At 40.5% G+C, this 13,361-nt stretch overlaps 1 protein-coding gene across 4 annotated transcripts in view; it reads right to left on the bottom strand.

Moving 5' to 3' along the window:
• The window catches only part of LOC126458605 (E3 ubiquitin-protein ligase RBBP6), a 387,537-nt gene that overhangs the window by 218,646 nt on the left and 155,530 nt on the right, over positions 1–13,361 (bottom strand). For all 4 annotated transcript variants that reach the window (XM_050095761.1, XM_050095763.1, XM_050095764.1 and 1 more), the window contains exon 11: positions 1,720–2,055. In XM_050095761.1, the coding sequence (XP_049951718.1) occupies positions 1,720–2,055 (336 nt within the window). The remainder of the gene's footprint in view (positions 1–1,719; positions 2,056–13,361) is intronic.

The following is a 13,361-nucleotide window of genomic DNA, read 5'->3' as shown; positions in this document are numbered from 1 at the left end:
ACTTTCCACTGTTCCAATGATCTGAGATAGATGATGGGTAAGAATGGTGGTATATTTGTAGCCTAGTCAACATAAAATCTTACGGGGACACCCCCTGGGCCAGATGCCTTCCCGGCATCTAGGGATCTGAACTGTTTTACAATCCCAGATACGCTAAACAATAAGTCTGCCATCCTTTCCTTTGTTCGATAATTGAAAGGGGGAATGGTGCTGCATTCCTCTACCGTAAACGAGTTTTTGAAAGCTACGTTTAGAATTTCAGCCTTCTTTTTATTATAATCAGTTACATTACCCCTATTCTCAGCAAGAAAAGGTATTGAATTATTTATAACATTAATTGATTTTACGTATGACCAAAATTTTTTGGGGTTATTTTTAGAATCTGCAGATAAAATATTGCTTTCAAATTCGTTAAAAGAAAATAATGTCTCATTGACCTTTTGACAGCTGCTTTCCTTTCACGTAATTTCTGTTTGTCAGGGGGGTTGGGGGTGGGGGGCAGTGACTACATTTAAAATGACTGTGCAAAATTCTCTGCTTTCTCAGCAACTTCCTAATACATTTGTTGTAGCAAGGTGGATCCTTTCCTTCCCCTATATTTTTGCTAGGCACATACTTCTCTAGCACATGGTGGACAATACCTTTACATTCCAACCAAAGATGCTCAATATCTTTGTGTCCCGCGGTGAATGCTAGGAGCTGACTACGAAGATATTCTTTAACGACACTTTTATTTGCTTTCCCAAACAAGAAAACTCTTCGCTGTTTCTTTGTTTTTGTTTTTTTGTTTTGCAAGTTTCACTGACATAGAAGCCACAACGACATTATGGTCGCTAATACCTTCTACTAGAATAGCTTCCTCAAAAAGATCAGGTCTGTTTGTCACTAATATATCTAATATGTTCCCATCTCGAGTTGGTTTTCTAACCAATTGCTTAAGGTTGTATCTCTTAGAATAACTTCAAATGAGTCTTTCCTTCTGCCCCCTGTGATAAACAATACCTCAATCGATCCAGTAATGTGATTTTGTATACATTTCTATAGCAATGTCTCAGCTTATCACAGTTCTACAGACAACTAATGCTTTCACCTATAGCCTTTTGGCTTCACAGTTGAAAGGTGGCATTGGTGTGCATTCGTTTGCAGTGTGACAGCTCCGATGCAAGCAAACCATCAAAAATGAAAATATATAGACCCAACTGGAATGACAAAAACAACAGTGTTGGAATCCTCAGGAATGGTCACTATTTGATGAACAGATCTGGTCATTTAAGGGGAAGGATAAAATTACAATGACTAATACGTACCACTTCCAATATAATCACCCTCTACAAAAGACGTAACAGTGAAAATTATTAACTTCTGGACAGGATTAGTGTTATACTACTAATATCACATGAAAAAGAGAGTAAAAACAAATAAGTTGCAAATATTGCAAATAAAGTTGTCTGAGGAACACTACCCTCTACAGTTAGTATCAGTCATAATTGTTTCCATTTGGTAATAACTACTCTCTCCAAATGGATATAAAAACAGCACATGTAGTTCATTGGAACCTACTGCATAATGAAATACGACAATATCTGCAGAAAAACACAATGAAAAATTCACGTAACTGTAACACCTACATAGTTTGATTCCAGTGTTTTCCAAAAAACAGACATTTGCTCCTTTTTCAAATGCATTTAACAATTCGCAAGAAACTCAACTGACACTTACCATCATGGACACAAGACTGCTGTCCTTCAAGTGATGTAACTGGGGTTACAGAAGGCTGCACTGAAGCTGAACGATGCCTGCTTTCTGCAGTCACTGCTCCTGTCACTGATGTGGTTGTGATTGGTCGCTGTATTGGAATCTCTGGGCGGGCCAACGGTTGTGTTGTCTCTGTATGTACAATGGGCTCTCTCACTGAATGTGTTCGTTGCTCTGCTGAAGTAGATGACTCCTGCGTTGTTGCCCCAAGCACAGGTATTGTGCTGGTTGCCTCACAAGTTTGGACAACAATCAATGCCCCTGTTACTGTCTGTGGAGCAGCATCTTCCATTGTAGATTCTACATTAAAACAAAATGACGGGTACTTATTAGAACAAATCTGATTCAGTAAGAATTGAAAAAGGAATTGAGGATGGATGAGAAAAGCAGAAATAAAGCAACAGCAACTGTGGAATCAAATCCAGTTCACATGTCTGGACTCCCCTCGCAGTCTCTCCAATTACATCTGAAAATGCAACTTACACAAAGCAGATTTCTTTTTGTTTCCTGATGCCTTGTTTCTAGTTTGTGGTGGTGCTTATGAGTGCGGAACAGAAGTATTACTAATTCATTAAACCACTATGCACGAAGTATACATTTTCCAATTTGCCTATAAACACATGTTAATAGATTTACAAAGATGTATAAGGGGGGGGGGGGGGGGAGAGACATATGGGCTGATCAAGGGACGGGACACACACACACACACACACACACACACACACAGAGTCTGAGTCTGGTGACAGTGTTCAGACACAAGTGGTCACATGTCAGTGTTTTGTGCTTGTGTATATGTCTTCTACTTCAGAAGCAGTCATTTTAGCCAAAGCCAAACATATAGCCATCTATCTGTTCTGCTGCCTGTAATTCAACATCACTTCTATATGGTGAGTAGCAATCTACACTTTTCATTATATTGTTGTTATTCCATCAAAATTTTTCCACTGTTTGAAGGTGTAATTTATTTAGGTGCAAGACGACTGCTATGCAGTTTGCTGAATACCTGAATAAAGTATTTTCATACATACATTACACATACATAAGACAACTGGTGTCATACTATAAAATCATCATGAGTTTCTACAACCAACTGTCCACAATACTAACTAGTGTTCTCCAAAAAAAGAACAATCAAAAGGGATCAGTATGTTCTTGAGATCAAGTACTGTCACTAACCTAAAGTGAGGGTCATGGAGTTAGTATGATGATGATACATCAAAACAGAAGCAGAATTTTTCCTAGGTCAATATGAATCATAAAGCTGCGTCTAAATAATAACCGAGGTCAAAAATGAACTATCCATCTAAATTATGAGTGGAAAAATGTATTGGTTTACCAAGCACTTTTGTAATGAAAAAGCAGTAGTTACAGTGGCAATGTACTACATGACATAATGGCAGCATGGGTGGGCACTTGCTCCCTCCATTAATCTAGGTTTGGAATTTTTTTACTGATTACAGAATTTTTGTGAACTTCTAGTAATGATTGTCTGAGACTTTATAAATTGCATATTTAGCACTGACAAGTGCAATGATAAATATTATAACTTTAACAATCAATAACTATCTTGGTACTATGAAAGGGATAGTTGCTCCTCACCATATAGCAGAAATGCTGTGTCACAGACAGGTACAACAAAAAGATTGTCAGAAAGTGAGCTTTCGGCCAACAAGGCCTTCATTGGGGGGGAAAAAAAAAAAAAACCACACACACACACACACACAAAACTCATGTACACATGACCACAGCCTCTGGCTGCTGTAATTGGTTTTGTGTGTGTGTGTGTGTGTGTGTGTGTGTGTGTGTGTGAGAGAGAGAGAGAGAGAGAGAGAGAGAGAGAGAGAGAGAGAGTGAGTGAGTGAGTGAGTGAGAGAGAGAGAGAGAGAGAGAGAGCCAAAACAGTTCCATCAATCTTTACTCTATTGCTTTCAGATAAAGTCCATACCAAGCTGTGAAAAAGGGACTGATCCTACACCTAATGTGTGGGTTCCAGCACAACCTATACATGGCAATAGTGTAAGTACTCTCAGCTGTCCCCAATTCCCTTAAAGTTATCTCCTCCCATTGCTGTGCAACCCAATTGTAACAGTAGTTAACTATTTGTATGTGAACAAATGAGAGCTGTGATGGCTTGCTATCTGTTTTACAAAGTAGAACTATTTGTAGTACACATAGGAGAACACATTCATACTTGATCTACAGAAGCAAATGCATTAGTTGAAAAGCAAAAACAAAATTTCCGTACTAGAAGAGAGGAAGAAAGTGTGGAACTTTAAGGTCAAAAAGATGTCCTCTCCAGGAATTGATACCTTCTTAAGTCTCTGGGGTTTAACACAGTGCCAGTGGTAGCCACAACGAAGCTCACAAGCTGCATACACCTGTTGCTTCAGTGTGGTGCGGCACTTGAAATAAAGTATATAAATAAATAAATTAAAAAATTAATAAAATTTTAAAACACAAAAAATGACACACACTTTTATAAAGCCATGTCCATGCCTGACGCATCACCCCACAGACAAATGCGCTGTGCAGAGCAGGGTGGTGCAGTTTGCTGTCCACACCCAGTAAGTCATGCTGCGCCGAACCAATTTTGTCAGTTTGGCATGGTGTGGCCAGTGTGGATGCAGCTTAATACAAAAGAAACTCGTTGCTCAAACTAGCAACTGTGCAACCTTCATGTAGATTTGGGAATAGTACGCTGCTTCAAGCATGTAGCAGCATGGATCAAGGTGCCGCACTCAGCAGCCGGTCACATTTGTAGCTATGAACATGGTTACTTTTCTCCATGCAGTGAGATTCTTTAAGTAAACTTGTGATTACTGCTGGTGGCCCTGCAGTTAAATTGTTACCTAAGGAGCGTAAATATGAAGAACAGGATGGTGTGTTTAATAAAGAGTGGGAGAAGCCATTCCTTTTTGTAGACAGGAATGGTAAAACTGTCATAATTAAAGGAAAAATTTCAAGGGCAAAGCAGGATTATGACTACGTTCACCAAGCAAGCAGATTTAACAACTGAAGCTGGGTTCATCTTGTCTTTTAATAGAAGCCTTAAAGTGAAGCGGTGTTTGTAAACGTCAAAGAGTTGCCCCAACCGTTTCTATTTTAGACCCTGAAAATACGGAACTATAAAAACTTGTTGAGAAAATGTCTGCTTCTCAACATACAATACAGGCAAGTTTCTACTATTAGTGATGATTTGTAAATATCTTGAAAGAGGAGGGGGGGGGGGGGGGGGGGAGTGATTGAATGCTCAGCAATGTGTCTAACTTTGGATGAGTCTACAGATATCCAAGATAAAATTCAACTTGCCATTTTTGTAAGATATGACGACTTGGAGGTGGTAAGAGAGCTCTTAGACATTGTTACATTGAAGGATATTACTTGAGGCGTGACATTAAAGAATCCCTGGTTGATGTTCTCATTAAATTTTAAGAGCCTACTGAGAAGATTCAGTATTTTTACCCAAGGTGCACCACCTGAGACAGGTAAAAATCAAGGCCTTAGGGCTTTTAAATACTGGCACTTCATACCCTGAATTTCTAACGTCCACTGAATTATACCTAGTTATTTTTAATATCCACACATTATACAGGCGATGCTAAAACTGTGAGCTACATTCATTCAAATGCCAAAACACACTGTCAGTTCAAATCTTTAATAGAAGAAATCAGCGATGATGTTCTTCCTGATGATGTGTCTTGTTACTCTTCAGTGAAATGGCTATCAGTACGTAAGGTTCTAGGCAGATTTTTCCAGTACTGAACCCAGTCAAGCAATTTCTGCAGGAAAAAGAAAAATCTTCCCCTCAGATAAGCCACAGTGGTTTTTTTTTTCTGATACTGTTCAGCATTTACGTACACTAAACACATTATAAAGAGGAAACTTATTTCTGATTTGTCACAGTCTGCGTTCAGCTTTCATAACAAATTAAAACTCTTTTGGAAGGACCCCAAGACTGAAACATTTGATCATTTCATATGGTTGAAGAAAATTACTGAAAATCTTTCTTCAGTTCTGGTGCAAATACCAAGATTTACCTGATTACAAGACAAGTTTTTTTCCCAAATTCGTCACATACATTATATGTGGTCATCTTATATTTGCAGATTAAACTGTTGTTGTTCAAGTAAATTTTACAAATACTCAACAATAGTATAAGTTTCTGCAGGAAAGACTAAAAATCTAGACTCAGGAAAGTGATATATTTACATGTTTTGTGGAGCAATGTTTTTTGGCAGACCTTATGTTTTTGTAGCAAAAGATATTGTTACATTTTCACATCAATATAAAAGAAAAATCCGCTTTGAGTTAAAAAACAATTCCAACATATTCGGAAGAAGCAGTCAAATATTTGTGACAATGAAGATATACATTTCAGAGCTGCTGTCTTAGGACGACGACAAAGATGATTAAAAATATAGTGGTATCACACGACTGGTAAGCAAAAGAAGTAATTTTAACTTTTTAGGCTAATACCCTTAAGTCAAAGAAGGGAAAGCAAAAAGGTGGAAGGAGTATATAGAGGGCCTATACAAGGGCCATGCACTTGAGGACAATATTATTGAAATGGAAGAGGACGTAGGTGAAGATGGAATGGGAGATATGGTACTGCGTGAAGAGTTTAACAGAGCACTGAAAGACCTAAGTCGAAACAAGGCCACAGGAATAGCCAACATTCCATTAGAACTACTGATAGCCTTTGGAGAGCGAGCCCCGACAAATTTCTACCAGCTGGTGAGCAGAATGTATGAGACAGGTGAAACACTCTCAGACTTCAAGAATATAATAATTCCGATCTGAAAGAAATCGGGTGTTGACAGATGTGAAAATTACCGAACTATCAGTTAAATAAGTCACGGCTGCAAAATGCTAATACAAATTCTTTACTGATGAATGGAAAAACTGGTAGAAGCCGGCCTCCGGGAAGATCAGTTTGGTTTCCGTAGAAATGTTGGAACATGTGAGGCAATACTGACCCTACGACTTATCTTAGAAGAATGATTAAGGAAAGGCAAATCTACATTTCTAGCATTTGTAGACTTAGAGAAAGCTTTTGACAATGTTGACTGGAATACTCTCTTTCAAATTCTGAAGGTGGCAGTGGTAATTTACAGGGAGAAAGGCTATTTACAATTTGTACAGAAACCAGATGGCAGTTATAAGAGTTGAGGGGCATGAAAGGGAAGCATTGGTTGGGAAGGGGGTAAGACAGGGTTGTAGCCTAGTCCCAATGTTGTAGAATTTGTATACTGAGCAAGCAGTAAAGGAATAGGAACTAAAATCCATAGAGAAGAAATAAAACCTTTGAGGTTTGCCGATGACGTTGTAATTCTGCCAGAGACAGCAAAGGCCCTGGAAGAGCAGTTGAACGGAATGGACAGTGTCTTGAAAGGAGGATATAATATGAACATCAACAAAAGCAAAACGAGGATAATGGAATGTAGTCAAATTAAATCACGTGGTGCTGAGGGAATTAGATTAGGAAAAGAGACACTTAAAGTAGTAGATGAGTTTTGCTATTTGGGGGGCAAAATAACTAATGAGGGTCAAAGTAGAGAGGATATAAAATATAGACTGGCAATGGCAAGGAAAGCCTTTCTGAAGAAGAGAAATTTGTTAGCATTGAGTATAGATTTAAGTGTCTGGAAGTCGCTTCTGAAAGTATTTGTATGGAGTGCAGCAATGTATGGAAGTGAAATGTGGACGATAAATAGTTTAGACAAGAAGAGAATAGAAGCTTTCGAAATGTGGTGCTACAGAAGAATGCTGAAGATTAGATGGGTAAATCACATAACTAATGAGGAGGAACTGAATAGAATTGGGGAGAAGAGAAATTTGTGGTACAACTTGACTAGAGATTGGTTAGTAGGGCACGTTCTGAGGCTTCAAGGGATCACCAACTTAGTATTGGAGGGCAGCATGGAGAGTAAAGAGATGAATAAACTAAGCAGATTCAGAAGGATGTAGGTTGCAGTAGGTACTGGGACAGGAAGAAGCTTGCACAGGATAGAGTAGCATGGAGAGCTGCATCAAACAAGTCTCTGGACTGAAGACTACAACAACAACTTGATGTCAAAAAAGTCTGTACTTAGGATATATTAAAAATAAGTTTCTGGCAAGGAGCCTCTTAAAAAAAGAGGGTCATCTTATACTCAGGTAAATACAGTAAGTAGAATGTCTGCCCTTGCTGAAGAAATAAATGTCAGGTTTGGTGGTGGGAGGACACTTCAACCTTCATTTTCATTATGGAAACTCTTTTTCTTGTTGACGTTGTGGAAGATGGCCATCTCGTTTCACTGTCAATTATTATGGATTCATCAGCTGTAAAGTTGGAGATACTAGAACTTCAAGAGGTGCAAATGGCTCTAAGCACTATGGGACTTAACATCTGAGGTCATCAGTCCCCTAGAACTTAGAACTACTCGAACCTAACTAACCTAAAGACATCACACACATCCATGCCCAAGGCAGGGTTCGAACCTGCGACCGTAGCGGTCGCGCGGTTCCAAACTGAAGCGCCTAGAACCACTGGGCCACACCGGCCGGCCAACACCAGAATTAATAACTAATACTCCAGAGATAACTTAGTATATCACCAAACATAAATGTATTATGGCTCAATCTGGAATGAGAAATAAAGTTAAGAATATAAAGAGCTTAAAACAAGAGACAAAATAACAAATAGTCATAGAAAACTGAGAACCGTGTAGAGGATTCAGATTCCATAACTGTAAACATAAAATTCACTCTGAACATGGTTAAGAGTAACACTGGTGGCGGCATTGAAGTACCATAATTTTATAACCAACAATATACGTATCAGTAGGGATAATTTAAATATTCTCTTTTTCTAAGTTCTTTTTCAAGAACTAAGGCTTTGTTCGTCTTCACTCATGTAGCATTACAACATTTTATATTAGTGCATCATAATTCACAAACAACAACAACAACAACAAAAACAAACAGATGTGAATTTTGCCACAAATAGGTGCTACATTTTCCAGTCCCTACTCATAGTTCTGCTACTGTTGTTCACAGATTCTTTTAGTACAGCCAATCAATGTTTTGACAATTCCTCTTTTCTGCTTGAGATAGTAACCGGAATTTCTGTGAGGGTGTATGAACACGTGAGCCAGCCTTCTGTAGACAAAACAAAAATCACCTAAAGCACAAATACTGGCCATGAAATCATGCAGCACTTACATGGGAGCCTGTGTGGGGAGAATGTTGTGTATCTCAAGTGATTTAATGTTAAAATTACAAAAAGGAAAGTTGCTACTCACTATATAGTGGAGATGCTGAGTCGCAGATAGGCACAACAAAAAGACTCTCATAATTAAGCTTTTGGCCAACAAGGTCTTTGTCAAAAATAGACGACAGATGCAAGTGCACGTGCACACACATGCACATGCTACTCTCTCTCTCTCTCTCTCTCTCTCTCTCTCTCTCTCTCTCTCTCTCCCTCTCTCTCTCTCTCACACACACACACACACACCACTTTAGCCTCTGGCAGCTGAAGCCACACTGCGAGCAACAGCAGCAGTGTATGGTGGGAGTGGCAACTAGGTAGTGATTAGGAGGAGGCTGGGATGGAAAGGCCGAGAGGTAGCCGGGTAGGGGTGGGAGGACAGTGAAGTGCTGCTGGGGACACTCAAGGATGAGGTGGGGAGAGAAGGTAGAGCAGCTAGGTGCAGTCATGAGTTTAGACAGAGGGCAGGGGAGAGGTGGGGGGGTAGCGGAAAAGAGAGAAGCAAAAAAGACTGGGTGCGAAGGGGCTGGATGGGTGAGAAAAATAACTAATGTAGGGTGAATCCAGCCCCTCCACTGTTCCCCTTCCAGCACTACACAGCCCTCATTCCACGAATGCACCCAATCTTTTTACTTCTCTCCTTTTCTGCTACCCCTCCTCGCCCACCTCTCCCCTGCCCTCCATCTAACTTCCTGATTGTGCCTAGCGGCCCTACCTTCTCTCCACCAGGTAACTGTGTACGTCCCAGCTGCCCACCGCATCCTCTCCTTACCCCTACCCAGTTGTCACTCCCATCACATGCACTGCTGCTGTTGCTCACAGTGTTGCTTGAGCTGTCAGAGGATGCAATCATGTGCGTATGAGCAGCATCTTCGTGTGTGTGTGTGTGTGTGTGTGTGTGTGTGTGTGTGTGTGTGTGTGTGTGTGTGTGTGTGTGTGTGTGCGTGTGTGAGCTGGCTCAGGTGGTCATACTCTCTCACAGAAATTTCAGTTACCATCTCAAGCAGAAAAGAGGAGTGGTCAAAACATTGAATGGCTGAGATAAAAGAATCTGTGGACTGCAGTGGAATGATCATATAAAATTAATTGTTGGTAAGGTGGGTACCAGGTTGAGATTCATGGGGAGAGTCCTTAGAAAATGTAGTCCATCAACAAAGGAGGTGGCTTACAAAACACTCGTTTGACCTATACTTGAGTATTGCTCATCAGTGTGGGATCCGTACCAGATCGGGTTGACGGAGGAGATAGAGAAGATCCAAAGAAGAGCGGCGCGTTTCGTCACAGGGTTATTTGGTAACCGTGATAGCGCTACGGAGATGTTTAATAAACTCAAGTGGCAGAATCAGCAAGAGAGGCGCTCTGCATCGCGGTGTAGCTTGCTCGCCAGGTTTCGAGAGGGTGCGTTTCTGGATGAGGTATCGAATATATTGCTTCCCCCTACTTATACCTCCTGAGGAGATCACGAATGTAAAATTAGAGAGATTCGAGCGCGCACGGAGGCTTTCAGACAGTCGTTCTCCCCGCGAACCATACGCGAATGGAACAGAAAAGGGAGGTAATGACAGTGGCACGTAAAGTGCCCTCCGCCACACACTGTTGGGTGGCTTGCGGAGTATAAATGTAGATGTAGATGTAGAACTATGAGTAGGGACCGGAAAATGTAACATCTATTTTTGGCAAGATGCATTTTTTTTTCTTTCTTTTAAATGATTAGCTGCACTAATATAAAATGTTTTCATGCTACACGAGGGAAGATGAACAACACCTTAGTTCTTGAAGGACTTAAAGAAAGTGCTGATTATGAACTTATTGGCAGGACTCTCTGCTTTTGCAAAAACTTCCAACACCTTTTTGTTGTAAAACCCCCTTTGTTTTCTCTGTCTGGTAGTATTTAAGTTTTCAAGAATGGTTGTTCTGTTGAACAGCAGCAGCATTTCCCCACCAGTAAACTGAATTTGTCGCTGAGTTAAACTGTTTCTAGACATTACATCGCTTTTCCCGACCAATTCAATGAGTACAAAATCTGCAGATATGAATTTTGACCTTTTGTGGGCATTCATTGCTGTGCAATCCATTCTTAACAATGCTAAAGACTGAAACTTAATATATATTAATGACTTGCCATTCTACCGGGTGATCAAAGAGTCAATATAAATTTGAAAACCATGGAATAATGTAGATAGAGAGGTAAAAATCGACACACATGCTTGGAATGACATGGGGTTTTATAGGGGGGGGGGGGGGGGGGGGTGTTTCCACAAAATGTCCAACAGATGGCACTGGAAAGCAAAACATCAGTGACTGCGCATGACAATCATGTACAAAAGGAGCTGTAATGAGAGTGAGAATTAGATGCGCCAGCGATCGCAGCATGTTGACGTTACCTGAAAAGGCGCTTTTAGTGAAGCTGTATTATCAGAAAGGGGAATGCGCTAGTTCAGCGTTACGATCCTATCGCCATAGGAAGGGGATTCAAATGGGTAAAGGTCCATTGACAAATGCAGCTGTGGCGAGAATGATTTCTAAGTTCGAAGCCACGGGTTGTTTAGGCGATAGACCCCATAGTGGCCGACCGAGCACAAGTCATAATGCTGCTGAGACAGCTCAGGAAGAAATAGAGACTGTAGCAGGTTCGTCTATGCATGAGGAAGTCAGCGCTCGTGCAGTCGCACGTTGCACCGGTATTCCATACACTACTGTTTGGTTGGCACTGAGGTGTACCCTCCGAAGCTATCCATACAAAATCCATCGGCACCATGAACTGTTACCTGGCGATTTAGTGAAGCGGAGGGCATTTGCGGTGTGGGCATTTCAAAAGATGGCAGAAGATGACGATTGGTTGAGTAACGTGTTGTGGACTGACGAAGCTCATTTCACACTCCAAGGGTCTGTCAACGCCCACAACTGCAGAATTTGGGCTACCAAACATCCTAGAACTGCCGTGGAAACTCCATTGCACGATGAGAAAGTCACAGTATGGGTTGGATTTACCACATCTACCGTTATCGGGCCTTTTTTCTTCGAGGAAATGTGTGATTCTGGTTTTGTAACTGCTACCGTGACGGGTGAGAGGTACGCAGATATGTTACAGAATCGCATCATCCCCAGCCTGGCTTATAAACACCTGCTGGAACGTACAATGTTTATGCAGGATGGCGCTCCACCCCATATTGCTAGAAGCACGAAAGATCTCTTGTGCACGTCGTTTGGTGATGATCGTGTGCTCAGCCGCCACTTTCGTCATGCTTGGCCTCCCAGGTCCCCAGACCTCAGTCCGTGTGATTATTGGCTTTGGGGTCACCTGAAGTCGCAAGTGTATCATGATCAACTGGCATCTCTGCTGAAAGCCAACATCCGACGCCAATGCCTCACCATAACTCCAGACATGCTTTACAGTGCTGTTCACGACATTATTCCTCGACTACAGCTATTGTTGAGGAATGATGGTGGACATATTGAGCATTTCCTGCAAAGATCATTATCTTTGCTTTGTCTTACTTTGTTATGCTATTTATTGCTATTCCGATCAGATGAAGTGCCATCTGTCGGACATTTTTTGAACTTTTGTATTTTTTTGGTTCTAATAAAACCCCATGTCATTCCAAGCTTGTGTGTCAATTTGTACCTCTCTATCTACATTATTCCGTGATTTATTCAGTTTTCAAATTTATACTGACTTTTTGCCGATGATACAATTATAGCTACCACACCCAACAGACAAGAATTAACTGATGAAATTGTAAACGATGTTTTTCAGAAAATCATTAAGTGGTTCTCTGCAAATGGGCTCTCATTAAACTTTGACAAAACACTGTATATACAGTTCCACACAGTAAATGGAATGACACCATTAATAAATACAGACTTCGATGAGAAATCGTTAGCTAAGGAGAATATTCACAATTTCTAGGTGTATACATCTCAGTAAATTAGCTTACCATGCCTTTTTGCATTCTCTGCTTTCGTCTGGCATCATATTCTGGGGTAACTCATCATTCAATAAAAAGAGTGTTCATTGCACAAAAGCGTGTAATCAGAATAATTGCTGGAGTTCATCCAAGATCACCCTGCAGACACTTATTTAAAGAGCTAGCGATCTCCACTGTAGCCTCACAATATATATATTCACTTATGAATTTGTTATTAACAATCCAAAAGAATTCAAAAGTAATAGCAGTGTACATGGCTACAACACTAAGAGAAAGGATGATCTTCACTACTCAACGTTAAATCTAACTTTGAGTCAGAAGGGGGTAAATTATGCTGCCACAAGTGTCTTTGGTCACTTACCTAATAGCATCAAAAGTCTTACAGATAGCCATATAGCATTTAAAAGGAAATTAAAAGAATTTCTTAA

The sequence above is a fragment of the Schistocerca serialis genome, chromosome 2, assembly GCF_023864345.2.
Source record: "Schistocerca serialis cubense isolate TAMUIC-IGC-003099 chromosome 2, iqSchSeri2.2, whole genome shotgun sequence".
Classification (NCBI taxonomy): Eukaryota; Metazoa; Arthropoda; class Insecta; order Orthoptera; family Acrididae; genus Schistocerca; species Schistocerca serialis.
Note: the sequence above shows the minus strand (reverse complement) of the source record. Positions and strands in the feature narration are given on the sequence as shown.